The sequence below is a fragment of the Lissotriton vulgaris genome, chromosome 2_1, assembly GCF_964263255.1.
Source record: "Lissotriton vulgaris chromosome 2_1, aLisVul1.2, whole genome shotgun sequence".
NCBI classification, from domain to species: Eukaryota; Metazoa; Chordata; class Amphibia; order Caudata; family Salamandridae; genus Lissotriton; species Lissotriton vulgaris.
Genome location: NC_141687.1, coordinates 1,962,184,564 through 1,962,211,259, shown reverse-complemented (window position 1 = coordinate 1,962,211,259; position 26,696 = coordinate 1,962,184,564). Strand labels below are relative to the sequence as shown.

General features: G+C 45.6%; 1 protein-coding gene across 1 annotated transcript in view; it reads left to right on the top strand.

Moving 5' to 3' along the window:
- Positions 1–26,322, top strand: part of LOC147733565 (aminopeptidase N-like) — a 268,819-nt gene extending 242,497 nt beyond the window's left edge. Inside the window, exon 20 of the mRNA XM_086958151.1 lies at positions 25,793–26,322. Coding sequence (XP_086814277.1) covers positions 25,793–25,954 — 162 coding nt within the window. The 3' untranslated portion in view covers positions 25,955–26,322. The remainder of the gene's footprint in view (positions 1–25,792) is intronic.
- The last annotated feature ends 374 nt before the right edge of the window (positions 26,323–26,696 follow it).

Here is a 26,696-nt window from a genome sequence, read left to right as displayed (position 1 = left end):
CCCTTATAAAAACAGATAACCTATCCATCAGGCGATGTAGACCTATAGGAGTCCTTGATAATAGCACAGCTTCATCTGCATAAAGCAGAACTGGCACGCCTGATCCATTAACCTGTGGAGCATCCGCCTTAACTTTTTTCAAAACGGGATACACAGCGTTAACAAAAAGAGTAAACAACAAGGGGGCAAGAACACATCCCTGCCTAATTCCCCGCTTTACATTAAGATTTGGGGTGCACTCTCATTTTACCTCATAGCGCACGCAGGCTTGCATCTTTTCGTAGAGTCTGGCTAAGAAAAAGATAATAGCCTCCGGTGCACCTAGTTCTAGCAAGACTGGCCATAGGATGGAATGGTCCACCAGGTCAAATGCACTACTTAAATCGGCAAAGCAGAGATATAGGGTACCGGACTTCGCCTTTGTATACTTGCCAATTAAGAGTTCTAAATTCAGGTACTGATCTAGTGTCCCTCGACCTTTTCTAAAGCCATATTGGGAACTCGCAAGGATCCCCTTCTCCTCAGCCCAAACTTCCAATCTAGACAGCAGCACTCGGCTCATGACTTTCACCGAAGAGTCCAGCAGACTAATTGGACGATAATTACTTGCTGCTGATTTGTCCCCCTTCTTATAAATAGGGACAATAATGGAGTCTCCCCGTGTAGGTGGAATCAGGGCTGTCACGGCTGCGTTAAGAATCAAGGTAAGAATAGGTCCCCACAGCAGCCCTATGCATATCAATGGGGACTCCATCAGGCCCTTCTGCCTTGCCTCCCTTGCCAGACCCAATACTACGTTCAACTTCTCGCAGCGAGATGTCCAACGGGATTATAGGCCAACAACTTTGATTTCCCTCAGAGGTGCCACCAGCCTGAAATATGGCTGAAAAATGAGATACCCACGCCTCACTGCTAACATTGGATGCAAGATGTGGGACTTTATCGTCCTTAAGGAAGGGGGAATTGACCGTGGACCAAAACAAACAACTATCAGAGTTTTCTGCTGCCCGAGATAAACTATCCCATGCTTCCATTTGCAGCTCCCTTTTCCTTTTAGAGAGTGTCTTTTTATAGTCATGTCTCGATACGAAAATGCTTTATTCGATTTTTGTTTTAAAATCATAAAAGCGTACATAAAAACAGTCTTAAAATAAATACATACATTCAATAACAACATAACTTCAGGTTAAAAAGACATATCCCCAACCTCAAAGTTCCATAGTGTGACATGTTATTCATGCGGTTTATCCCTGTCAGCTGTAGAAATACATAAAATTGTCCCTTTAGGCGGGAGCACTCAAGAGTTGCGACAATTGTACAATGATTCAAATCTATTGGGAGCGGAGAAACTAATACCACTGGATACGTGGACCCCCCCTCCCAGCGGGTGGTGGTGCTCTACTGTTGGTCTTAACAGGGGGATATTTGGCATGCATGGATAAAAGTCAAGTAAATCCCAAGTGCGTATTGGGCCATCTCCTTCTTGGGGCGGGCAGGATCTTAGGTACGGGACGATGTTCCGGTTCCTGACTTTAACCAGAACCAAGTCCCCAGGAATGTTTTTTGGTAGTGAGCCCAGCCAGCCCACCCTTCTCACACTCAGGATTCCGCCATCTTGATCCGCTGTTAGGGGTCTATTTTTTCCCAACCAGAATATGACCTTATTCAGTAGGTCCTGCTGTCTTTCGGCTTTTCCTATCGCAAGTGCTGGTACTCCTGAGAGGACGGACACATATGGCGCGGCTTCTGGGGGAAGGTGTATGTATGGTGGTTTGCGTGCTGTTTTAACCCCGGAGGACCTTGATAAAGCAGATTTGAAGGGGGCTTTGGAAGCGATTGAGTCTGGGATTTTAGGTGGTTGTGATGTGGCTTGGGAGTTTTTGTGATTGGGAGTTAACTTGGCTGTTTCCAAGGTAGTAAATGGCTGGGAGCGATTCAATGTTACTGAATTATTGATAGGTGTCAGAATGGCTGTGATTTTATTCTCTAGACCTGAGAGCCTTTCCCCTATGGAATTAATTTTTTCTACTAGTGGGGACATGATGGTTTTGACAAGTTGCTCGATCTGGATCAATAGAGACAACTGAGGGTAGAGTATTGAGTCATCCAGTTTGTCTGCAGTCTCCATGGTGATAGGGGGACTATTGGCAGGTGATGTAGGGCTTACAGATAGTTTATGGAATTTAGATTGATTCCCTTCGGCATTGTCCTCATCATGCTTTCTTTTGATGGGTAATGGCCGAGGGAGAACTGAGTCTTGGGTGTTGTCTTTCTTAGGTAAAGAGGGAGATTCCCATATACTGCCTTTAGTACTTGAAGTGCTGGTGCCTTTAGCAGGCAAAGGTGATTCACTGTAAGGTACTTAGTATTGCATAGAATGTTTAGTTCATCCCACAGGGACAGGTTTTGCACTCTTGGTGAAGTTTGTGGGGGAGATTGCGTACTGATTGGAGAGTGGCGAGGAGAATAGTTGTCTGTCTTAAGTACAGTAGGCAATGTGCTTGTACTAATCATGTGATGCTTTTGTACCCCTTGACCAGGGCCCCTCTGCGTAGCTAAGCTTGTTCCCCCCTTGCATGGCATGTTTAGAGTTGGATTAATTGAACTACAGAAATAGACAATTAGAATGTGGATACACTCTACCTCCTCTCGCAGTTGGGTCAAGGGAGGGGGCCTGTCCTGTCCCCTTCGGTTCACGGAGGGCCACAGAGGGCCCGCCCTTTGCCCGGGCTTAGCCCGGTGTCCCGCTCGCGTCCCGCGAGGGAGCGTTGACGGTGGTTAAATGCGCCTCCAGTCGCTCTAGTCCGATCACGTGGGTCCCTTTGGGCAGGCTGGGACTTGTAGTTCCCTTACCTGCACTCCACCCTGGGGCCGGTTTTAAAAGTACCAAAACACTCAAAAAGGATAGTCTTTATGTAGGTTTATTCGTGAGAGAAATCTCAGGTATGCATGAAGATCCAAAGGTAATCATAAAGTGTCAGTAAAACATTCTGACAAGAATCACCAGTGTATTAACATTCTAAAAACATTAAAGAGACATAGCAAGTACAATGTAACACATCTTCCCTTCTAGAGAAATAAAAAAAAAAAAAAAATAAATAAGTTACAACAAATAAATATGTTACAACATATAATCATTGAGCTTAACAGGCTTAACAATAATCCTTCCAGATAATCTCCTTGAACATGGAGAAGATGTTCCAGTTGAGACGGTTGATGAAGTAGGAACCTTAGGTGATACCACATTGGAATTGGATTTGGTTGTAGGAGAACCTTCTGGAAAGGGTTTAGATGTGGAAACATCACAGTTCCTATTTAACCATAACTTGCGTTCTAATTCATTGCATAAAACAACGTTACACACATTCCACTTGCGACCATCATCTAACAGAACACAATTTCCCATAACTTCCAACACTCTTTTAGGATGAGACCATCTAGAAGAACCATCCTTAGACAAACCAAAACGGGACGATCTCACAATATCACCAATAACAAAAGATCTCTCCACCTTCTTAACTCTACTGTTGTGTCTATCCACATATTTCTGTTGATACGCATGCATTCTCTCATCCAGACTCTTTTTAAGGACAGGACTAGAGGCATTAAGCATCCAAGCAGGGGTTACCTTATTGCCAGCAGAACGCCCTTTAAGAAGATGGAAAGGTGATATCAAAGTTGCAGAATGTGGAGTATTGCGGTAGCTCCAAATCATATCTTTGACGGCAAGTTTGCAATCAGTACCCTCAAATGCAGCTAACTGTAAACATTCCTTCAATACTCGGTTGAATCTCTCAACCATGCCGTTTTCTCTAGGGCAATAAACAGCGGTGGTTAAGTGTCTCACACCACACGAACGTAAATACGCTTGAAATTCATTGGCAACAAACTGTGGACCATTGTCAGTGGTGATGGTTTCAGGAAAACCTTCCCTATGAAACAATTCATCACAAAAATTGATAATGTTAGCAGCTTTAATCTCCTTCACGAATGCCACTTCAGGCCACTTGCTGTAATAATCCATTAAAACAATAGCGAATTTTCCAACAATATTGCCAAAACTAAACGGACCACAAATGTCCATGGCTAACCTCTGCCATGGTTTATCAGGAAACACAACAGAACTAATGTGAGATTCTTGAGAAATGTGGAATTTATCACTACATGTGCATGCAGGACAATTTCTGACACGTCTTTCCACATCTTTATCCATACCAGGCCACCAAAAATCACATCGGCACCTCCTTTTCATTCCGGACATTCCCGAATGACCAACATGGACAAGATCAAGCAATCTATCACGTAAGCTAGATGGTACAACAAGTTTATCTGCCCTTCTGACTATACCTGTTTCTATATTATAGGAAAGTTCTGGCCACACAGTTTTATACTCAGATAGCTCGCAATCACTCCATGAAAAATTCTTGCACGGTGAGGTTAACCGTACAATTACTTCTTTCAAAATATGGTCATCTTCAACAGCTTTTTTCCACTCTATCTCATCAATGACCCCACTACATACCTCTTGAATAGAAGCTACTGACCATTCTTCATCTTGGTCAGATGCGGAATCCTCACTACAAATAGGGAGGCGGGATAGACAATCCGCATTAACATTTTTAATGCCTGGTACATACATCATAGAAAAATCATACTCTTGTAGTTTATAGATCCACTTCGCAATTCTGGGAGTAGCTTTCCCGGCACCCTTGGTTGAAAATATGTCAACAAGAGGTTTGTGGTCGGTTCTTAACTCAAAATTAGTGCCCCATACATAATTTCTAAAGTAATTTACACCCCAGAAACAAGCAAGAGCTTCTTTTTCAATAACCGAGTACGATGGTTCAGCGCCCTTCAAGGTACGGGAGGCAAAAGCTACCACCCATTCCAACTTGTCCTTACCTTGCATCAAAACCGCACCTAAACCATATGCACTAGCGTCAACAACAATAATGGATTTCTTGTTGGGATCAAAAGGTTTGAGTGCAACAGCATCTATTATTTCTTTTTTTACATCTTGAAAAACTGATTGGCATTCTGAACTCCACACAAATTTAACACCTTTTTTCATTAAAGATCTTAAGCAAAACACCTTGGAAGCAAAATTTTGTACAAATTTTGAATAATACTCCGCGAGCCCTAAAAATGAGCGAAGTTGGTCTTTGTCTGACGGAGATGGAGCATTCTTGATAGCATCTAATAGATTTTTCTTTGGTTTAACACCTTGTGCAGATAAAGTATGTCCTAAATACTCAATTTCATTAGTGGCAAATTTACATTTTTCAGCAGCCACCGTTAAACCTGCATTCTGAAGTTTAATTAATACATCATTTAAGATTTCATTATGCATATTTTTGTCTTCCCCCCACACTAATACATCATCTTGAAAGACTAACATGTTTGGTATACCTTCAAGAACTCTAGTCATGACTCTCTGGAAAACAGCAGATGCAGAAGACAAACCAAAAGGCATTCTTAAAAATTGAAAAGCTCCCTCTGGAGTAATGAAGGACGTTAAATGACGAGACTCAGGATGTAATTTTATCTGATGATAAGCATTTGACAAATCAATAGATGAAAAATACTTAGCATCTCTGACCGAAGCAACCATCTCATTAATATTTGGTAATGGGTAGCGGTCTACCCAAATATTCTTGTTTAAATCTCTTAAATCCACACACATGCGCAATTTTCCATTGGGTTTTCATGCCAAAACTACTGGACTAAGCCAATCCGATGCCTCTATGGGTTCAATGATATTTTGTTGACATAAACGGTCTAGTTCCACTTTAAGCTGGGATCGTAGCACCAAAGGAACATTGCGTACTTTGTGGACAATGGGAGTGCAATCTGGTTTAAGAATAATACGATGTTCAAATTTCTTAAGACACCCTAATTTTGTACTGAATAAACTAGGAAATTTTTTGTGCCACTCTAACCCGGTATCATCTTGAGTTAGTAAGACTGTATCAGACTCTCCTTTGTGCCAATTTGGTGATAATACAATTTTATCTGGATGATTGGGATCTAGAGTCATACCAAGATTCCATATTTCTTTCCATCCTAATAACGCTCTTCCTTTTTCTACAACATAAATAGTACCTGAAGTATTCCTGTCCTTGAAAGTAATTTCAGATACAAAACATCCAACAACAGGTAATTTGATATTCAGATAGCCTACAGGTGTTCTTTGTGAACAAATGAGAGTGGAAAGGGGCGACCATTCGGTCCCCCCGAACGTATGACGGAGTACCACGATCCCCCCGGGAAGCCATCTTGGGCGGGAGGCGAGTCTCGGCTGGTATGCCCGAAGCGGCGTAGCCGGGGCGCGCCTTTTTCCCGCCCTGGAGTGGGCTGGCCTAGACACTGACGCGGCCGGGCCACGCCCTCGGGGCAGGCCGGGGCGGGTTTACGCCCGCCCTGAAGACGGATAAAAGGAGCAACAAGCCAAGGAAGCATCCTCTTGTTCCTGAGCTCTGAAGCTGCACCACCTCGCTGCACGTGAGCTCGAGACGGAACGAAGAGCCAATTTTGAGCGTTGTAATCTTTCTTGTCTGTTTTGCAGATACTCTGTCGGAGAATGCCTAAGAAGGCGGGAAAGCGAATGACTACCGACCAGATGCTGCGTGTTCTCATGAAGGAGGTGACCGACCTAAAGAAGCGAATGGCGGAGAAAGACGAGGAAGGGGGGCCGAAACGTCCTCTGGCAGGACCAGCTCCAGGAGGAAAAGGCAAGAGGCCCAGAAGGGGAGCAGCTGGGGGAGACATCCCAGTTCCCTGTACCCCACTCGAAGCACCCACTCCTGTGCCGGAGGAAGGGAATCCGATTCCCGTAGTGGTCACCCCCGTGTCCGGGGAGGATATGCCGCCCGAGCTGGCAGCACAATTAGCAGCGTGGTTGGGTAAAGGTAGCAAGGGCGCCACGGCTGACGACGCGCAGGTGTTGATGAAGCAGCTGCGGGAAACAAGGGAAGCGACGAAGGCACCATCGCCGTCAGTTCCAGTCGCAGATACAGCTTCCGGTTCAGGTAAGCGGCCATTGCCGATTGCGAGGGATGAGTCGGCACCCTCTCGAAGGGAAAAGTTGGGTCAACATGTCCCTCTGGCTATCAAAGAGAAGATATGGGCAGGGGAGTATATAAACATCTTCTCGTTGCTTACCGATCATTATGAAATGGAGCATGTTAAGAGCCAGAAGGAGCTCATGCATCCGAGTGTTTGGCGCGCAAAGATGGCCGCCTTTAAGGTAAATGAAAACATTGGTAATTGGGGCAAAGCATGGGGGGTTTTTACATCCATCTTGGGTGAACGTAGGCCCGAATTGCTGCCCGAATTGCCGATTTATCAGTCACGGATCATGGGGTATTCAGTATCTCACGAGGGCAATCATTGGTTTTGTTACGATAATATTTTCAGAAAAGCGAAAGAGCATGATAAAACTTAACTTGGGATTGTTATGATTCTGTGTCCTGGTCCAAAATGGAGGACTCTGGTATGTTGAAGGTGCCGTTGGTAGGGAGTAACGTTGGTGAATCCTCCCGCCCATATGCGGGGACGCCCTTTCGATCAGGTACGAGTAACGACAATCACTCGAGGCCAACCGGCAACGCAGGTAAAAGGGGGGTTTGTTGGAACTTTAACAGGGGGAAATGTACTAGGCCCCAGGGGTCATGCAAATTTAGGCACGAATGTGGGGGGTGTGGGCAATCATCCCATCCTGAGTCCATGTGCAGAGCCAAAACGGGTGATAACGGGGGTAGAGGAGGCGCCAAACAAGTCTGACATAGTCCGAGGGGCGCCTTTACCTACCCCGATTGTTACCATGGCAATGATTCCCTGGCTCAGCGAATACCCGGATCACGCTTCCGCTGGGGTGTTGCGGAACGGATTTTCATATGGTTTCCGCATCCCAGTGGGGGAGTTTCAGGGTATAGCAAAATGTAAAAAGCAGATATCGGTCTTACAGCATACGACCGTGGTACAGGAAAAGATCGGGAAGGAGGTGGCTCGAGGTCGAGTCGCCGGTCCATTTAATGTGCCACCAGTTGCTAACTTTGTTTGTTCCCCTTTAGGGGTGGTCCCCAAGAAGGACCCGGGTGAGTTTCGGCTGATACATAATTTATCAGCCCCACGTGGTCTTTCCGTAAACGATGCGATAGACCCGGAAGTGTGTTCGGTGCGGTACGCATCCTTCGATGAGGCCGTAGCCATATTGAATCGCCTGGGGCCCGGTGCGCTGATGGCAAAATCTGATATCGAGTCAGCGTTCCGGTTGCTCCCGGTACATCCAGACGATCAGCGTCTCCTTGGTTTCATGTTTCAGGGTCATTATTACATGGATAGGTGTATGCCGATGGGGTGCTCTATATCTTGTGCCTATTTCGAAAAGTTCAGTTGCTTCCTGCAATGGGTCTTCACAAAGAAAACGGGGTTTCAACATGTTATGCATTATCTCGATGACTTTTTGTTTCTGGGGGCAGCCGGGGATCCGGAATGTGGACAGGCTTTGACTGCATTTTGTGTCTTGATGAATCAGTTTGGCGTGCCATTGGCACCAGGTAAGACTGTGGGTCCCTCGACTTGCCTCGAGTTTCTGGGGATCGAGCTCGATTCCGAAGAAGGTTGTTTTCGTTTACCAGGTGACAAAGTGTTAAGATTCAGGGCATCCCTGCAAATGTGTATAAGTGAGTCTAAGGTTAGGCTACATCAATTACAGCAATTGGTGGGACAGTTGAATTTTGCCCTAAGAGTTATACCGATGGCCCGCCCCTTTTCTCGCTCGATCGCTCAAGCCATGGTCGGCCTGAAGGAGGGTCATCATCGCACAAGGCTCTCGGCAGAGGTTCGCCAGGACATGCGCATTTGGTTGGCATTTCTGGCGGATTTCAATGGCCGAATTGTCTGGAACAAACCGGCCGTGTCCTCTGAGGAGCTGGGGCTGTGGACGGATTCGGCAGGGAGCATTGGTTTTGGTGCCATATTCGGCACTCGGTGGTCGGCACAAAAATGGCCGTCATGGTGGCATGATAGTGGTCTGACAAGTAACATTGCTTTCCTAGAACTTTTTCCCATTCTGGTGGCCCTGAGAACTTGGCCCGAGGGGTTCAGAGATCACTCTGTGGTATTCTGGTCTGATAACATGACCGTTGTTGAGTGTATCAATAGCCAGGCAGCACGATGCAAATGGATTCTGAGATTGCTCAAGGAAATTGTGTTATTGTGTATGCAATTGAATGTACTATTTAAGGCAAGACATGTCCCGGGGGTGATGAACCAGGCGGCTGATGCGCTTTCTCGTTTTCGTATGCAGGCCTTCTGGGGTTTTCTGCCCACAGCGGACCCGGTGGCAGCACCCTTTCCCGAAGCTCTCTGGTCTCTCGGTGCCCCGAACTACAGAACCTCGTGGGAGAGAGTTTAGCACCCAGGACGAGGAAGGCATATGAAGGGGCGTTCCGTTCCTATTGGGCCTTTTTGGGGGCAGCTAGAGGGGAGCTTTGGGGCCAGGAGGAGTTGGTAGTGAAATTCCTGCTGTCTTTACGTCAGGCAGGCAAATCAGTGGCTACGGCCCAGAGGCACCGGGCCGCCATTTCCTTTGTGGCTAGGGCTCATGGGATCCAGGACCCGACAGCGTCTTTCGTTGTGCAAAAAGCGCTACGTGGGTGGGAACGCCTTGAGGGTCGCAGAGTAGATGAAAGGAGCCCGATAGGTTTGGATGGGTTGGCCCTGTTATTATCTAGACTCCCTGCAACATGTTCATCCCAGTATGAAACAGTGTTATTCCGAGCCGCTTTTACGCTGGCATTCCATGGGGCTATGCGGGTAAGCGAACTAGTGGCGAGGAACAAGCAGGACGTGATGGGGGGACTGTGCCAAGAGCACGTTCAGATCAGAGGGGAGACAATGACTGTCTCGTTCGTCAGGTCCAAGACCGATCAGGGTGCGATGGGTGATTGCATAATCATACAAAGGATCCCCGGGTCCTCCATGTGCCCGGTGAGTTGTGTAGAGGAGTATTTAGCACAAAGGGTGGCATCATGGGGGGGGACCTTGTTGAGACACGCTGACGCCACCCCACTGACGAGGTTTCAGTTTCAGCGGGTGCTTGCGATGTCGATTACTGCTGCGGGCTTGAACCCGGGCGAGTTTGGGACCCATTCCTTTCGGATAGGGGCTGCTACAGAGGCTACAGCCAGGGGTCTGAATGTTGAACAAATTAAACGTGTGGGGCGTTGGTCCTCCAATTGTTATAAGAGGTATGTGCGGTTGCACATGTTGTGAAGCTGTAACGATGTACTCACGCTTCTTGTTTTTGTTTGGTTTCAGTTGCGCAAGCCTACGAGGCGGGGCGGACTATGCAGTCGACCCAACACCGGGCCAGCGGTCAGACTTCACCGGCTGTGAAAAAGGAGGTGTGGGTCGTGGGCCACTCATACGTGAGGCGTGCCGCGGACGTATTCAAAGCAGGTGACATGAATCACGTGGCTGGGGAATACGGGTACAGTGTGTCCTTCTACGGAAAGGGCGGACTCTGTATTGACCAGTTTCAATCATTTTTTGAGGGTTTGCTAGGGCGGACGAGGTCACCGCCGTCTATAGTCATAGTACATCTTGGGGGCAATGATTTGGTCACCACTGGTAGACGACTTCTTCTTGAGGCGATGCTTTCCACTGTAAGTTGGTTGGCGAGGAGAGTTCCAGGGTGCACGATTGCATGGTCACATATGATCCCACGAAAAGTATGGCGGGGGGCTATTTCTGTTTCTGCTCTAAATCATTCAGTAAAAAAAATTAATAACAAAGTGAGTAGATTGTTCCGTTCCAATACACTGCATTCTATTTCGCATGGTTGTATTACTGGTGACAGTATGTATTTGGGGGATGGTGTTCATTTGTCCCGGGTGGGGAACGAGTTACTCATAGGAGACTGTATAGCTTGGCTAAAGACTTTAAGACATGACCTTTAGGTAGGAGTGTTGTGGGGGGTCCGGATAGCCGGTCAACTATCCGGCCTGTGGCGGTAAGGTCATGATCGGTGAGCACTAATTGGAAGATCCCTATGAGTGGGCGTCACCCATTAGGGATGGGAGCGCTCGAGGGAGGTGGCCATTGGCCCCTCAACGGGGAAGGCGGTCCCTTCTAAGGACGCCGAAAGGAAAGGAAAGGCGGTCAAGGCCCCTTCCTGGGTAGGAGGGGCTACAGCCCCCTCCCGGAGAATTTCCCGGGGCCAGGACATCTGCGACGGCAGATGTGGTAAGTTGTGTGGGGTTTGGGGGGGGTCTACGCTACCTTCTAGATTCCTCACACGAGTCCTCGGACGACCTTTAAGTGGCGTCGAGTTTATTGGGGCCCCCGTCAAGTCAAGGGAAATTGGTAGTTGCACTCGAGGTACACCTCGGTGCGGTCGCCCCTCACAAGTGAGGGGGATATTTCTGGTTAGGGATCTTGACACCGGTTACGACCTTGCCGTTGGCCCTTAAACGTTAGGATGTACAATTTCAAAATTTCAAGTTAGATGTTTTGTAGGATGTTAGTTCGGCTAGGAGAACCTTTGTATTAGAGAATATGTTAAGGTTAGCCAAACATCGCAATGTGGTAATGAAATTGTACATAATATGAAACTGTTATTTTAATGTTTTAATTTTGTTTCATATTTTAATAAATACGGCCGGGAGGGTCACTCCCTCCCGTCTTCCAAAAGTTCAGAACTGTTTCCAGTTTCCCATCCTTGGGGATTGTGTTGAGAGGGGGTGGCGGGTATCTCAGCCATATGGAAAGGGGCGACCATTCGGTCCCCCCGAACGTATGGCGGAGTACCACGATCCTCCCGGGAAGCCATCTTGGGCGGGAGGCGAGTCTCGGCTGGTATGCCCGAAGCGGCGTAGCCGGCCGCGCCTTTTTCCCGCCCTGGAGTGGGCTGGCCTAGACACTGACGCGGCCGGGCCACGCCCTCGGGGCAGGCCGGGGCGGGTTTACGCCCGCCCTGAAGACGGATAAAAGGAGCAACAAGCCAAGGAAGCATCCTCTTGTTCTTTGTGCTCTGAAGCTGCACCACCTCGCTGCACGTGAGCTCGAGACGGAACGAAGAGCCAATTTTGACCCACCCACCAGCCCCTGAGAACAGCAAGTGGTTTTGAATAAAGTTTGATGTGGTAACTCTTTTGTTTGCAGGTCCGGATTATTATCGTGATAACTTTGAATATGCAATAAAGAAATGGTCAATTTGTGGTATGTTTTGCAAATAAAGTAATCCTGCTCTAGTGTTGATCAGTGGCATGTTTTTAATAAAATTGTTGCTTTTAACTGTCTTTTAAGTAATTTAGTCATTTAGTTTAGAACTCATTTAGTTTAGAACTGTCGTATTTATTTTGGTCGGGCGGTAAGGTCATGATCGGTGAGCACTAATTGGAAGATCCCTATGAGTGGGCGTCACCCATTACGGATGGGAGCGCTCGAGGGAGGTGGCCATTGGCCCCTCAACGGGGAAGGCGGTCCCTTCTAAGGATGGGACGCCGAAAGGAAAGGAAAGGCGGTCAAGGCCCCTTCCTGGGTAGGAGGGGCTACAGCCCCCTCCCGGAGAATTTCCCGGGGCCAGGACATCTGCGACGGCAGATGTGGTAAGTTGTGTGGGGTTTGGGGGGGGGTCTACGCTACCTTCTAGATTCCTCACTCGAGTCCTCGGACGACCTTTAAGTGGCGTCGAGTTTATTGGGGCCCCCGTCAAGTCAAGGGAAATTGGTAGTTGCACTCGAGGTACACCTCGGTGCGGTCGCCCCTCACAAGTGAGGGGGATATTTCTGGTTAGGGATCTTGACACTGGTTACGACCTTGCCGTTGGCCCTTAAACGTTAGGATGTACAATTTCAAAATTTCAAGTTAGATGTTTTGTAGGATGTTAGTTCGGCTAGGAGAACCTTTGTATTAGAGAATATGTTAAGGTTAGCCAAACATCGCAATGTGGTAATGAAATTGTACATAATATGAAACTGTTATTTTAATGTTTTAATTTTGTTTCATATTTTAATAAATACGGCCGGGAGGGTCACTCCCTCCCGTCTTCCAAAAGTTCAGAACTGTTTCCGGTTTCCCATCCTTGGGGATTGTGTTGAGAGGGGGTGGCGGGTATCTCAGCCATATAGGTTTTCCACAAGCTTCCCACATATTTTTATCAATTATGGTATATAATGAACAGGAATCAGCCCAAAGCATTAACGTGTGACCATTGATTATGATATCACACTTGGGAGGTTGAATTTCATCGTCAACATGATTGACCTCATTCCAAATAGACATGACCTCTATGTCAGTATCACTATCAGAGTGACTAAACTGATCAATATAATTGACAGAATTTTTCCAAGCACCAGGATTGTCAGATCTACACATTTTTGCAAAATGACCAGTTTTGTTGCATTTAAAACATGTAACATTTGATGCAGGACACCAAGAATTTTCTGAAGTATGTTTTGCATTTCCACACCTGAAACATAACTGTTTGTTGAAACTGGGAGATTTGCTAGAAAGTGGTTTATTGTATGGCATCGGTTTATTGTATGAAATAGTGTTCTTATTAGTATTGGAAAATGTTTGAGGTCTAATTCTAAAATCACGTTTTATGTTTTGTTTATAGTCAAAAGATTTTGACCTGTTAACTACAGCACACACATCATTGGACTCTTTATTGTCGCCAAACTTAGAATCTTTGCTATGTGTAGAGCTTAACTCTTTAACATATCTGGAATTGTTTTCTACCCTTCTAGCAATTGAAATGGTTTTGTGGAGAGAAGGATCTTTTAAATCTAATAATTTTTCTTGGATTTTAGTATTGTTGGTTCTATTAATAAATTGATCTCGTATAATTTCTTCATGCAAATCTTTAAATTTGCAGGTGACTGCTAATCTTCTTAAAGCAGTAACATATTGTTCTACATTTTCACCAGGTAACTGTGCCCTTGAAAAGAACTTATGTCTTTCTACTACTATACTTGTTTTTTTTCCGAAATTTTCTTTTAAAGCTTTCAAAGAATCAAGATATTCATCTGAGGAAAATGTCTCAATTTTTGAAGAATCAAACACAACCTCTTCATCACTGAGGTCCTCATCACCAACATCACATAGCTTAGGGGTAATTTTATTGGACAGTAAGGGTAATGTTTTTAATACTTTCCTGCCTTCTACACCAAGGCTGTGTTTAAGTAGAGCTAATTTGCGTGAAGCTAAAAATACCTCACCCCCAATGGCTTCTAAGTATGTTTCAAACGATTCACGGCAATCCTCCCAGTTCATAGGAGGAATACCAGGGTCCTGTAAAAATTTAGGAGGAGCTAAAATGGTGTTAGTTTCCATAATATTAATTATAAGTCAATATATATAATTTTGAGAAGAGAGAAAAGAAAAAAAATAAATTAACAAAATAAAAGTAGTCACCGTAGTCTTGTTCTTGAAAATGCGTGTTGATTGTAGGTAAAATGCAGTTAAAATCGAGTTTTTAATGAATCTGTGGCATGTAAACAGTTAATTCAGTGAATAACGAAGAGTTGCTAAGCAACGCGCCCCAGAATGCATTGCGGGTCCCAGAATGCATTGCGCGTCATTCGTGTGTTGCTTGGAGTTTGCCGTTGAAACCAGGAAGATACAGCGCATCCACGAGGTAATGTGTTCGAAAATATACACAGCTCGTGCAAGGTTTTGTAAAATGCCAAGGATTGCCGCTTTTGCACGTTTAAAATTGCCGCTTTGCGCGTTTAAAATTGCAGTTTTAGGATACACACTTCACGCATCTTCCAAACGCCACTCTCGCCTTGTCATACCTTCGTTATTGACACGGAGAAGATTAACGTCTTCTTGAGATCAGACCGTTGTATGTAAGCGTCTTTTACAGCATTAACGTCTTCTTGAGATCAGACCGTTGCATGTAAGCGTCTTTTACAGCGTTTTAATTGAAGAGTTTTATTCAGCGTTCACGTTTTGATTGAAGCGTTGTAGAAGCGTCTTGCAGAGAAATCCTTCAGGATGTATATTTGAAAATAAATAAAATTGCGCGCAGGTTGAAGAATAAATGATGTCCGTCTTTGTGAAAGCCAAGAAAAAATGAGCAAAAATAATGAAAACAAAGATGGGTCGTTTCTTCCCTCGTCGCCACTTTTAAAAGTACCAAAACACTCAAAAAGGATAGTCTTTATGTAGGTTTATTCGTGAGAGAAATCTCAGGTATGCATGAAGATCCAAAGGTAATCATAAAGTGTCAGTAAAACATTCTGACAAGAATCACCAGTGTATTAACATTCTAAAAACATTAAAGAGACATAGCAAGTACAATGTAACAGCCGGCACTTCCCCCGCAGTTAGTGGGAGCGGGGCCGTGCAGCGGGAGGCAGGCGGCGATTCCGGAAATGAAGAGGGCAAGGTTTTCGGCAAGAAGGGCAAAGACACCCCACCCGAGCTCTCCTGGTAAGTTTGCTGAGCTGTCTTTTTATAGTCACGTCTCAAGAGTGTGACTTGGTTCTGATCCCTCGGTCTGAGTGTTAGTGCCTGTGTGAGTTGGGCAAGGAGGGCTGTGTAGGCATGGTCAAACCAGCTCTTTTTGTGTTCAGCATTACCTAATGTTCGTCCTGTGAAAATAGAGTCAATGATTTTACTAATGTTAACAAAATGATTCATAATGGCAACAGTTCAGTTCTTAAGAAGCAACACTTAGCGTCAATGTACCTTAGGTTGCGTTGCGCTTCCACGACAAGCAATGTCGCAGCGAGGGAAATGCGGCAAAATTCAGGTGCAAAGAAATAAACACATGAAGATCTTCAAGATGCGGCACGCTTCTCCAGGGATGCGAGAAGTTCTCGGTTCAATGCGTGGACTGCAGCGGCAACACCCTTGCTCAGAAGTGCGACGGCAACAGCTCCAACTGCGACACTCTTCTCCCATGATGCGTGAAGCTTCTGCACAATGCGGCAATGACAGCGGCCACATCCTTGTTCAGAAATGCGACAGCAGCAGCTCCGACGGCGGCGCACTTCGCGGGGATGCGTGGCGCTTTCCTCGATGCGGTGCAATGCGACAGTTCACGTTCCAGCGGCGACACCCTTGCTCAGAAGTGCAACGGCAGGCAACAGCGACGGCGACACGCTGCTTCCTCATTGTGAGACTCTTCTCTCGATGCGGTGCAGTGCAACAACTCCAGCGGCGACACCCTTGTTCAGAAGTGCGACGGCAGGCAGCAGCAACGTCGACACACTTCCTCTTCGTTGCGGCACGCTTCTCTCGATGCGGTGCCGTGCGACAACTCCAGCGGCGACAACCGTGTTCAGAAGTGCGACGGCAGCAGCAGCGACGGCGACACGCTTCGTTCTCGTTGAGTGGAGCTTCCAGCACCTTGCGACCGCAGTTCCTCAGAAGACCCAAAACAGCAGCAGGCACTTCCACAAGAACTCTGGGGAGCTGGGGGTTGAAGTCTGTTGTCCCTGAGACTTCAGCAGGAGGCAATCTCTTTTCCAAGCCCTTGGGGATAATTTACTAGTTGAGAGCAAATTACACAAAGTTCCTTTCTCCTTCCTTTGGCAGTCAGGCAACCACTGCAGGCCAATTACCTAAGCAGCACTTCAGCTTAGGAATAGTCTCTCCTCAGTTTCTTCAGGTTCCTCTCCTCAGTAAAGGTTTCTATTTGTAATCCAAAATTTTTTTTATGGGATCAGGGTGCCAATATTTATACTCCCAAATCCTTTGTTCTCTGAGGGAAGAGTGGACTTTGCCCAGTCCAAACCAGTTCCCGAGCACTCTGTTTACCAGACTTCTCCTTTCCTTTCACAGTGCAGGGCAGAAACATCAGACGCCCCACAGGAGGTGGATCCAGCATTGTGGAAGGCAAGTACAGTCCTGGAGCACTTTGTTGACAGGACTCCTTCTCTTCTTTTAGTGTGCAGGGCAGAGACATCAGCCGCACCCCAGGAGGTGGAGCCAGAATTGGGAAAGGCAGGCACAGCCCTATTCAAAGTTCAGGTGCATCTCTTCCCTCCCATCTAGATGCAGATCTCTCTATTCACCACTGGGCTGACTCATCCTGCCTCTTGGAATCCCCCAGCCCTGTCACTCACAAAACCAGACAAAGGAATACACAACCTAGCAGGGGCAGGCTTTGGATATTTAGACAAGAAAATACCTACTTTCTAAAAGTGGTATTTTCAAACACAGAATGTTTAAACCAACTTCACTAAAAGATGTATTTTATCATTCTGAGTCCAGGCATACTAAACTCGAATTTCTACCATTTTCTCTGAGTCTGTTAGGATTATAAAATGTAACAATCTAACAGTCCATTCTGGCCTATGGAGATCAGGTAGCCATGCAATAGTGAAAAACGAAAATGGCTGTAATTCACTATTAGGACATGCCACACACATCAAGGCTTGTCCTACCTTATACTTACAATGCACCCTGCCCGTGGTCCTACCACAGGGGTGACTGATATGAAGAAAAGGGAAGGTTTAGGGATTGGCAAGTGGGTGCACTTGCCCAGTCAGCATGACAGTACCAGACTGCACGCAGGCTCTGCAATGGCAGACCTTAGACACATTTTACATGGCTGCTTCTGCGGGAGGTACAACTAGTGCTGCAGCATTTGGATAACACGCCCCGGGCACACTCAGTGCACAGTACTAAGGTCGGACAAGTAAACCAAACATCCAATCGTGGAATCACTAATCCATACATCAATTTATAACAGGGAGCACTCGCACTGTGGCTCCTGCCAGGCAGCCGGCATCTCTCTTTCAGGCCTCGCATGCCATAACCATCCTGTTCACCTCCTCTTCCTTCCTTGCAGGAAAGTAATGGCAGCACACTTAAGGAGCCAATGGCCAATCACTTGCACTAAGGACAGCAGGCTGAACAAAACAAGCCCCTTGTTTGTTCATGCCCCGACGAGGGCACATTCTTGCACAAGGTTCCCTAGGGTCTAATGGCAGCTAGGAATGAGAGTCCAGCCTGGTGACTGAATGACGCAGACTGGATGGCTGTCTTGGGACACTGCAGAGTCCAGCTGCACTCTCCGCCTCGGTCATGCATTCCCAGCAGCACCAGCGCACACATACTGCTGTGTTTGCAGCCATGTCTCTGTGATCTGGTCATTCTTTCTTCCCTCCGAATGACTGAAAATTGAGGCTAAAAAAGAAAATCTGGCGGCAGTTTCCAACAATTACAGAATCTACAGGCGATCTGCAAAATCTACATGGAGTGTACAAATCTTTGTGTAAGAACTCTGGGCGCGCTACTCTTGGTGATAATAACTGATAGTCATGATTAATACAGGGCATATTGCTAACTGGACACCCTACCGGCAACCTTACTAATTTTTATCACTTAAGAACAGGGCTCAAGTCGAGGTACCACACGGGTGGACAGCGTCCCCCCACTTATTTTATTGGGAGCTCGATAGCTGGAGCAAATGAGCCACACATTCACTCTTTGGCCTCTTTGGGGCAATATCGTAGCTCATTCAGAATGCTGCTCACGCGGTGGCTTCTCTGATGCAATTGCATCTAAGGGGTGAGCGAGGGGAGGCAATGAGTCTGATGGCGCAAGACACCTTTTGTGACGTCACTTCTGTCGTGACGTCAACGCCCCTGCACTTCTTTTTTTAGGAATTTGTGCCCTGCCTAAGAACAGTTAAATACTGCTTCATATCTGTCTGCATATATAGCACCTGTCACACATGCATATTTGTACAGGATGCTGAATCCACTCAGCTAGAAACCTGGAAGTGGGTGGGCAGAGGGGTAGTGAGAAAAAGAGAGTGTGAGTGTGTGGGAGAGAGACAGAGAGAGTGTGTTTTTGTTCCTCTTAAACCCAACCACGGATCTGTAAACATCACATGGCAACAACATAGATCTGTATTACTATTTGTTTTGTATTTATGAAAATTATGCGGTTTCCTAAAACACTCTGAATACAGAGAAATGACAGCCCTTCCTGTGGGAGTCCTCTGCCATTTAATTCTACTCTGCTGTGTGAGTTATATTTTACACAATGCCGGTGAACCAGGTTCAGAAATCATCTCTTTCCGCACTTCATTATTTAATCTGGGCAAGCACGGGTCAGCCCACCCTTGGATACGGAATTCATGAATGAATGAATGAAAGCCATCTTATAATGCGCGACTTAGCCCAACGGGCATCAAGGCGCCTATCAGAAAAAACAGATAGAATAGGGGCCAGGTGCCCAATTATGGATATGCCTCGGCAAAAAGCCACGTTTTTAATCCTTTCCTGGAAAGCATGTCAGAGGGTTGTGACTTCAGTTCAGGAGGGAGGATGTTCCAGAGTTTGTGAGGAAAAGGCCCTTCCTCCCCAAATGACTCCATGGTTGGGAACAGCAGGGCTACTAGTGAGTGTACAAAGGTACTTTCACAACCCCACTCCCTTTCCAATAGCTGCTTGATTTCTCCATCTATCGCACTTTCCTACCAACATTGTGGTGTCACTGGTTGGATGTTTAGGCAGTAAATATTGTGTAATACTTTTTTTGCATAGAGCCTACCGCCACCATTTTGTGGGCTCGTGGCACTGTAGACAATTTATGCTTCTTATAAGCAAAGTTTGGATATTGCTAATTTTTTTTTCTAAACAAAGGAAAGAAGTGTATCAGTCAGTTGGCTCGTCAGAAAACTGAGTGTGTTCGGGGCAAATGTGGATCTGTGGTGGAACCCTCTTAATAATAGACCATGCTGTGAGAAAAGTGAACATGCAAGATCGACATTGGGGGGCACTTTTGCACTGTTATCTCCGATCTGAATGTTTGCGCCTGTACGCCCCTGGCATAAACAGACACCCTTTTCGAAATGCGAGGCTCAGTGCCCAACGTTTAGCGCAGGCAACCCTCTGTAAAGGTTACTTTCATATTTTAATGCCTCACTCATCTTTATAATGTTATGTCTTTCTTTTATATTCATTTACTGTCACGTTTACATATTGTGTAATACTTGCAGCATGAGTTCCTTCAGACATGTTTATGTTTGAAGATGCATTGTTAGATTTTTGTTCAACTCTGAAGCTCCAACTGTGGAATTAGCCATTAAACAGTTGCACTTCCCAGAGGATGGCTGTGGTCTCATGTGATGCTGTAAAGACAGAATAAAAGCTGCACTTTAACTTACGTGATTCGCCTTCTCCTTTCTGGACTAATCATCAAGATCAGCACTTCACACCCTCTGCATCACAGCCCGCCCATTCAAAAACATTATATCATGTCTGCAGTGTGGCTTGGCAAGTTTAACGCTCGCCATTGAAACTAACCCTGGGAGAAGTACTATGCTACGCTCGCGTAGTTTGCGAAGTTTACACTACTTCACACTATGCGAATCGCACGTAGCACATTGCAATCACGCATAGCGTAGCGGTCATTTTTTTCTTGCTCGCGGTGCTCAACATCAAGTTGGCGACCGCGAGCGAGCAGAATGAAATCCTGGTGAGACTTTTTCCTCATTTGCAATGAGCAACATCAAGTTGCCGATCGCGAGCGTGGAAAATACACCTCCCGGCCAGATTCTATACGCGGGGAGGTCAGGTTTCTCATTGCGAGTGGTTGCGTATGCTTGCAACCGCTCACGATAAGAAACTACCAGTCCACGTTGAGAAAGCTGTCACTCGAGGAGAAATCTATGCGAGCGGCAGAAAATGACTGCTTGCACTGTGCAAGATGCGGTTTGCACTGATTGCACAGTGCGGGCAAGCATCCGGCACTGTGCAATCAGTGCGAACAGCATTTTGCACAGTGCACTACGCAGTTCGTGTAGCTCACGTAGTGCGAAGTGCACTTCGAGTAGCGTTACTTTGCGAAATACGCCCAGGGTTAAGAAACATATGTGAAGCGCAGTCTTGGAATTTGAATCCAGGCATGGCCAGCTCTGTTTCCAAACGTTGGTAAATTAATCATCATAGATTTGATAAGAGTAACTCATTTCATTCATAGCACCTAGAAACAAAAGAAGAAGGGCGGAGAAAGACAGAAAAACCCCATATAGGGAACCTGTTAGTATGAGAAAAAGTGGTAGTGAATTTATGAGGCAAGAGGTGGATCAAGGCTCCACAGCTTTCGTATTTGCCAGTGGGGTTATCAGCAGAGTTTTGGGCACCAGCATTCATTCTTTTTCAAATTAAGCACTGGAACTGAATGTCACAATGAACTAAGTTCCATGAGTGATTTAGATGGCAGGCTAAACATTCATACACATGTGAGGGGTAGATGTGAATGTGCCCTTTAAGAGTGCCTAGGGACGTGTAGACGTGTACTTTGTATTGTACTTCAGCTCATCCTGAGTGAGCACGAGCTTGTGCTAGTGGGACACGATTGTACAAGCACGGGTTAGCTAAGTATAAAGGTGCTCTTCACTTAAATGAGGGAGTCAAAATGCTGCTCAGCTCCTCTGTATTCCTTCTGCTTTGACACTCTTCCCACACACTAGAGCCCAGCAGAGCCAACATGCTGATGCTTCTTCTTTGAACAGTGTAATGAAATAAGAAGGGGGACAGGCAGATTATATGGTCAATTCAAAAGGTAGTTTATTCTTCAGATTAAAGTTTGGCATTTTAGGTTACAGTTTTAATAGTAAATAAGGTAGTTGTAGCAGTAGATGTAGCAGAACCCCCACCGGGAGTAGCATCCTAGCTGCTCAGCCCACATACACAAACTGACATTTCACTCAACCAGACACACAGGAACATTCCATGACATCACTCACACAATGGCTGAGCAGCAGGGCACAGAATACAAAGGAAAGACTAAACATCAGGAAGAGCAGGATACCACACACAGCACAGCGATTTTCTCACATATATTCCTGCCCCACCTCTTTGTTTTGACAGGTGCTCTTTATATATATGAGCTTCCTGGCAAGATTTATGGCTGCTCAAACCATTAGGCGGCAAATGTAATGCTACCAACAGAAACTGTGTCCTTATATTTCATAATGAAGATACGCCAGTGGACCACGATTTTGTATTTAGATTCCTGTGTACTTTACAAGTATGGGTGCTAATGCTATGTCAAGAAACACGTTTGGGTTGACGTTTTTAAATATTTAAAATGTTGTGAAAGGTTCCTTTATTAAATCTGCATTGACTGATTGGAATCTGTTTAGGGAGTATTTTATTTACAGTTCGTTACTCTTCCCATTATAATACTTATTGTGGATCAAAAACAGTTATAATGATATCACATTCTATAAGAACTCGTTTAGGATTGAGCCTTAAGCACCATATTTGGGTCATGCTGCTTTTACATGCATCAGGTGGACGGTGCACTACAGATTTCGCTCATAACTTCTACTATGAACAACAGAATCTGTGCAATTACTTTACCAAGTCATATTAGCTGAATGATTTAAGACAACGCATTTAGGTTTTATTTGTAGTTGTTGATTCAATTGCTCTTTAAAGCAGCATCTTCCAGTTCTGTGTTTGTAAATATTATTTTAAATGTTGCAGAGGTTTCTGTTCAGTCATTTTGTATTTAATAATTCTATTCTGTTTAAAAATCTGCTGATTACAATAGTTCGATTTCACTGCATTTAAAAAAGTCTTAGTGTGGCTAAAGCAGATCATGCTTTATTTACTACGCATAATTTTAATAGGGGTGTATCCACTATTACATGGCTGCCACACATGTGTGACCCTCCTCAACTATCAGTTTTTTAAGTCTTTTCTTAAAGCACAAGTAATAAAATTAAAGATAGCTTCTACAAATGCACGCACATTCAGCACAGCTTATCTTCAGGATGGAAAAATCTATGTTAAATCCATTATGTTTCACAGGAGAGACCTGTTGGCTCTGCCAATGCTTGTTTTGGATTTACCTCTCAGAACTGCAAAGCCTTATATGCTAATCCTGAGCAGTAATTTGTCAACCCGCAACCTAAATAGAACAGAGCAACTGCCACTGTGACCTGGTGGCCCAACGGGGGATGAGCAATAATGTCAGGCCTCAGCTGATTCCGCTGGTGTGAACCTGATGCATCCTCCATCGCTAAGTGAGGTGGGGTAGCTGTACGTTACGTTACGTTACGTTACGTTAAAATTATTTGTAACGCGCTCTATCACCGTAGGTTTCTTGGCGCTCATTGACAAATAACGTGATCCAGAGTGAGAGGGTTATGCATATGCGGATTGGAAAAGCAGCGTTTTCAGCAGTCTGCGAAAACAGTCATAATTTTGGCAGAGGCGGAGGGAAAGTGGCATGGAGTTCCAGGTGGAAGGAGCCAGGACAGAAAAGCTCAGGCCGCCATGCTTCTTTCTTTTAAATTTGGGAACAACAAGGAGATTTTGTGAAGCTGAGCGAAGGGCTCTAGAAGGGAGGTGACGGGATAGGGCCGAAGAGATGAACGCAGGGGCTGCATCCGAGAGGGCCTTATAAGTTGTGCATGCCAGTTTGAAGGTGCAGCGTTTAGAAAGAGGGAGCCAATGTAAACTACGGAGGAGGGGAGTGACGTGCTGATGTTTGGGCTGGCGGAAGATCAGGCGGGCGGCCTGATTTTGCACCAGCTGCAGTCGGTGGAGGTGACATGCAGGGATTCCTGCATAGAGAGTGTTGGCATAATCAAGCCTGGAGGTGATAAGCGCAATAACAACTTGGGTCAGGGCTTCTTTGGTGAGAAATCTGCTGATCTTGCGGATCCGCCTGAGGTGGAAAAAGCAAGCAGAAGTGACCGCGTTGATTTGCGGTCTCATGGATAGATCTTCTGAAATGATCACCCCCAGGCTTTTGACTGAGCTCACGGGAGTGGGAGCAGTCCCCAGAGATGTTGGCCAAAAGGTGGAATTCCAAGGATGGTTGGGGCCTCCTACCAGAACAAGCTCAGTTTTGGTAGGGTTCAACTTTAAGTGACTGTGGTAAATCCACTCCGCAATGGTCAGCATAGTGGACTGGAAATTCAAGCGGGAGGAGGGGAGGGAATCTATAGGAAAAATTAACTGGAGATCGTCCGCATAGTTAAAGATTGTGACCGGGGAGTTGTGGAGGGAGGCTAACAGGGGTTGGAGGTACAAATTAAAAAGAAGAGGGGAGAGTGCAGAGCCCTGAGGAACACCACAGGGAAGAGAAGTGTAGGGTGCAGAGAAGGTGGAAAGGTGAACGGACTGAGAGCGTTGGTGCAGGAAAGATCTGAGCCAGTCGAGGGCTAATCCCTGGATGCCGGCGTTGTGGACACGGTCGATCAAGATGGTGTGATCGACCGTGTCGAACGCCGCTGAAAGATCCAAAAGGACGAGGGCTTGATGGATGTTTTTGTCAGCGCCCTTCCTGAGAGTGTCCATGACTGCTACTATGACCGCCTCAGTGGAGTGGAGGGGTCTGAAACCCGCTTGTTGAGGATCTAAGAAGAAAGATTTCTCTATAAAAGAGCTCAGGCAGCGGGTAACGTAGGTCTCCAAGATCTTTCCTAGGTAGGGAAGGAGGGAGATGGGCCTGTAATTGCTGAGAATTGATGGGTCTGCATTGGGTTTCTTTAATATGGGTAAGACTGCAGCTTGTTTGAAAAAAGATGGAACCATTCCGGTAGCGAGGGAGTTGTTTAGTAAAGCTAAGCTGTAAATGTGGCATAGGCAATACTAATCCTTTGAGCTGCCATGGCTTCCATGATAATCCTGAGTAGTAAAATGGCCACTCCAACCCGAAATAAGCAGACCAACCGTCACTCTGACCGGGTGGTCCAGTGGGGGGTGGCAATGTCATGCTTCCCTGGTTCTGCTGGTGTAACAGTGATGCATCTTCCACCACTAAGTGAGGTGGAGGAGCTACAAGTTTGGCAGAGCTAATACCAATTTCCAATGTGATGTGAGGTGCCCTACGCCATGTTGTTTGGGGAGTCATGAATGCAGTCTTTCTTTGTGCCTAAATGTATGCTTATTGAAACATACTTGTCAGCTGTTGTATTGTGTATTGGGGTTTTCTTATCTTTATGTGTCCTTAGTTTGACCTGTTAGGGGTTCCTTAGTTAACTAAAATAGAGTTGGAATTTTATGATGTGCGTAGAATGTAGTGACAGCTTTATCTTGTAATCAGCCAGTGTTTGGACTGGTTGTTGGATGCTGCTGCTCCTGTTGCTGGGGTATTAATCCTACAAGTAACCTTACTTAAATACTATTGGATGTCTGGAATTACTACACCAGCCCCATGTAGCCGAAGAGTGGTATGCGTGTACCTTAACAATCTCATCAAGAGACAATTCTGTGCCATATCAGAATTCTTCATACCATAAAGTATAAGTAATTCTCAAAAAAGCACTTTCATCACACCTGTGAATTATTAGAAATTCGGTGTTGAAAAACGGTATTATCCTTTTAACATTAACTTGTTTTCTGCAGTCACATCAAACAAGGTGGAGCCCTCTGCGCATGCTCAATTCGTGAAGGTAAAATACTGTATTAGAGGGTGCCAAGCATATTTAGTGTGCCAGAAGTCTGCAAAAGTAGGGGAGATTGTTTAATAATGACATCATTAATATCATAATATATGCTCAGTGTTTGCCAAGATCTTCGCTCCTTTGTAGTGCTTGTGCTGATTGAGATAATGGGTATGTGAAAGTTGCTCACGGTGAGTACCTGAACGGTGAGGCAAATTACAAAGCCAATAATATCCACAAAATGCTGCCAGCTCTCCAAGGGCACTGGAAACGCTTTGCCATTTCAAAAGAACAGTTATTTTAAAGTGTCTGTAAACTGAAAACATATGTGCTGCTGCAAATAAGGGCTTGCTTCTGATGTTTTAAGTCATTCATTCCCACTCTTATCCATCTAATGTTCTCTCACAGCTGGAACAGTTCAAAAAGGACTATGCACACATTGGATTTGGCCCTGCGACACGAGAACTGGAGCAGGCGCTGGAAAAGACCAAAGCGAACATTAAGTGGGTCCAAAAGAACCAAGAGCCGGTGCAGCTGTGGTTTGAGGCCGAAGTCAGAAACTCTTCGTAAAACTTTCTCCACAAAGAAATGCCTTCCACCTTTGCTGGGGCTGTCCCGGAGCTACAGTTCATAACTGTGTCTGACCATTAGCAAAAATCGGACTCCTGTCGACATGGCTGGAAGATGTACTCACTGCCCCAGGCTTCAACGTGGTCTCCTACGAGGAACTCCCTTCCTTGGCAAATTATTGGACCAGGTTGACTATACATGTATGGCGACTAGCATTGTTTTACTGGGTATTTCGAAATACCCTCTGACCGTTCAGTGGATCATGCTCCACGCACTTTGTTGGGAAAAAGGAAAAGATGAAATAAAGAAGTAATTTTCAAGAGGGAATTAAGTGATTTTTAACCAATAAATACAACTTTTGCACCACATGTATTCCTCAAGACAGCATATTCATGTTTGCAAGGTTTTCAAAAGATTATAGCAGAAATGTTCATTAGTGTTCATCTTAAAGGTAAAATGGAAATAGCTTAAGGACACCATCGCATATGGGACAAAATAATGTTAATAAAAAGTACTCATGCAGATTAAATATATCAACAAATGAGATTTATTGCTAAATTGTATCCCTGATTGCCATTAAATAAGAACGTAATCGCAAAAGAAAAAGGCTCCTGACTTTCAGCAAGCCGTTGCTTCCATATCAGAGTTGTTAATCCTACAGAAAGGTAACGCTTCATTCTTCAAGTGCTTACCAGACCCAACAATAGATGGAAGTTGATGGTTCACTGAAAAACATTTGCTC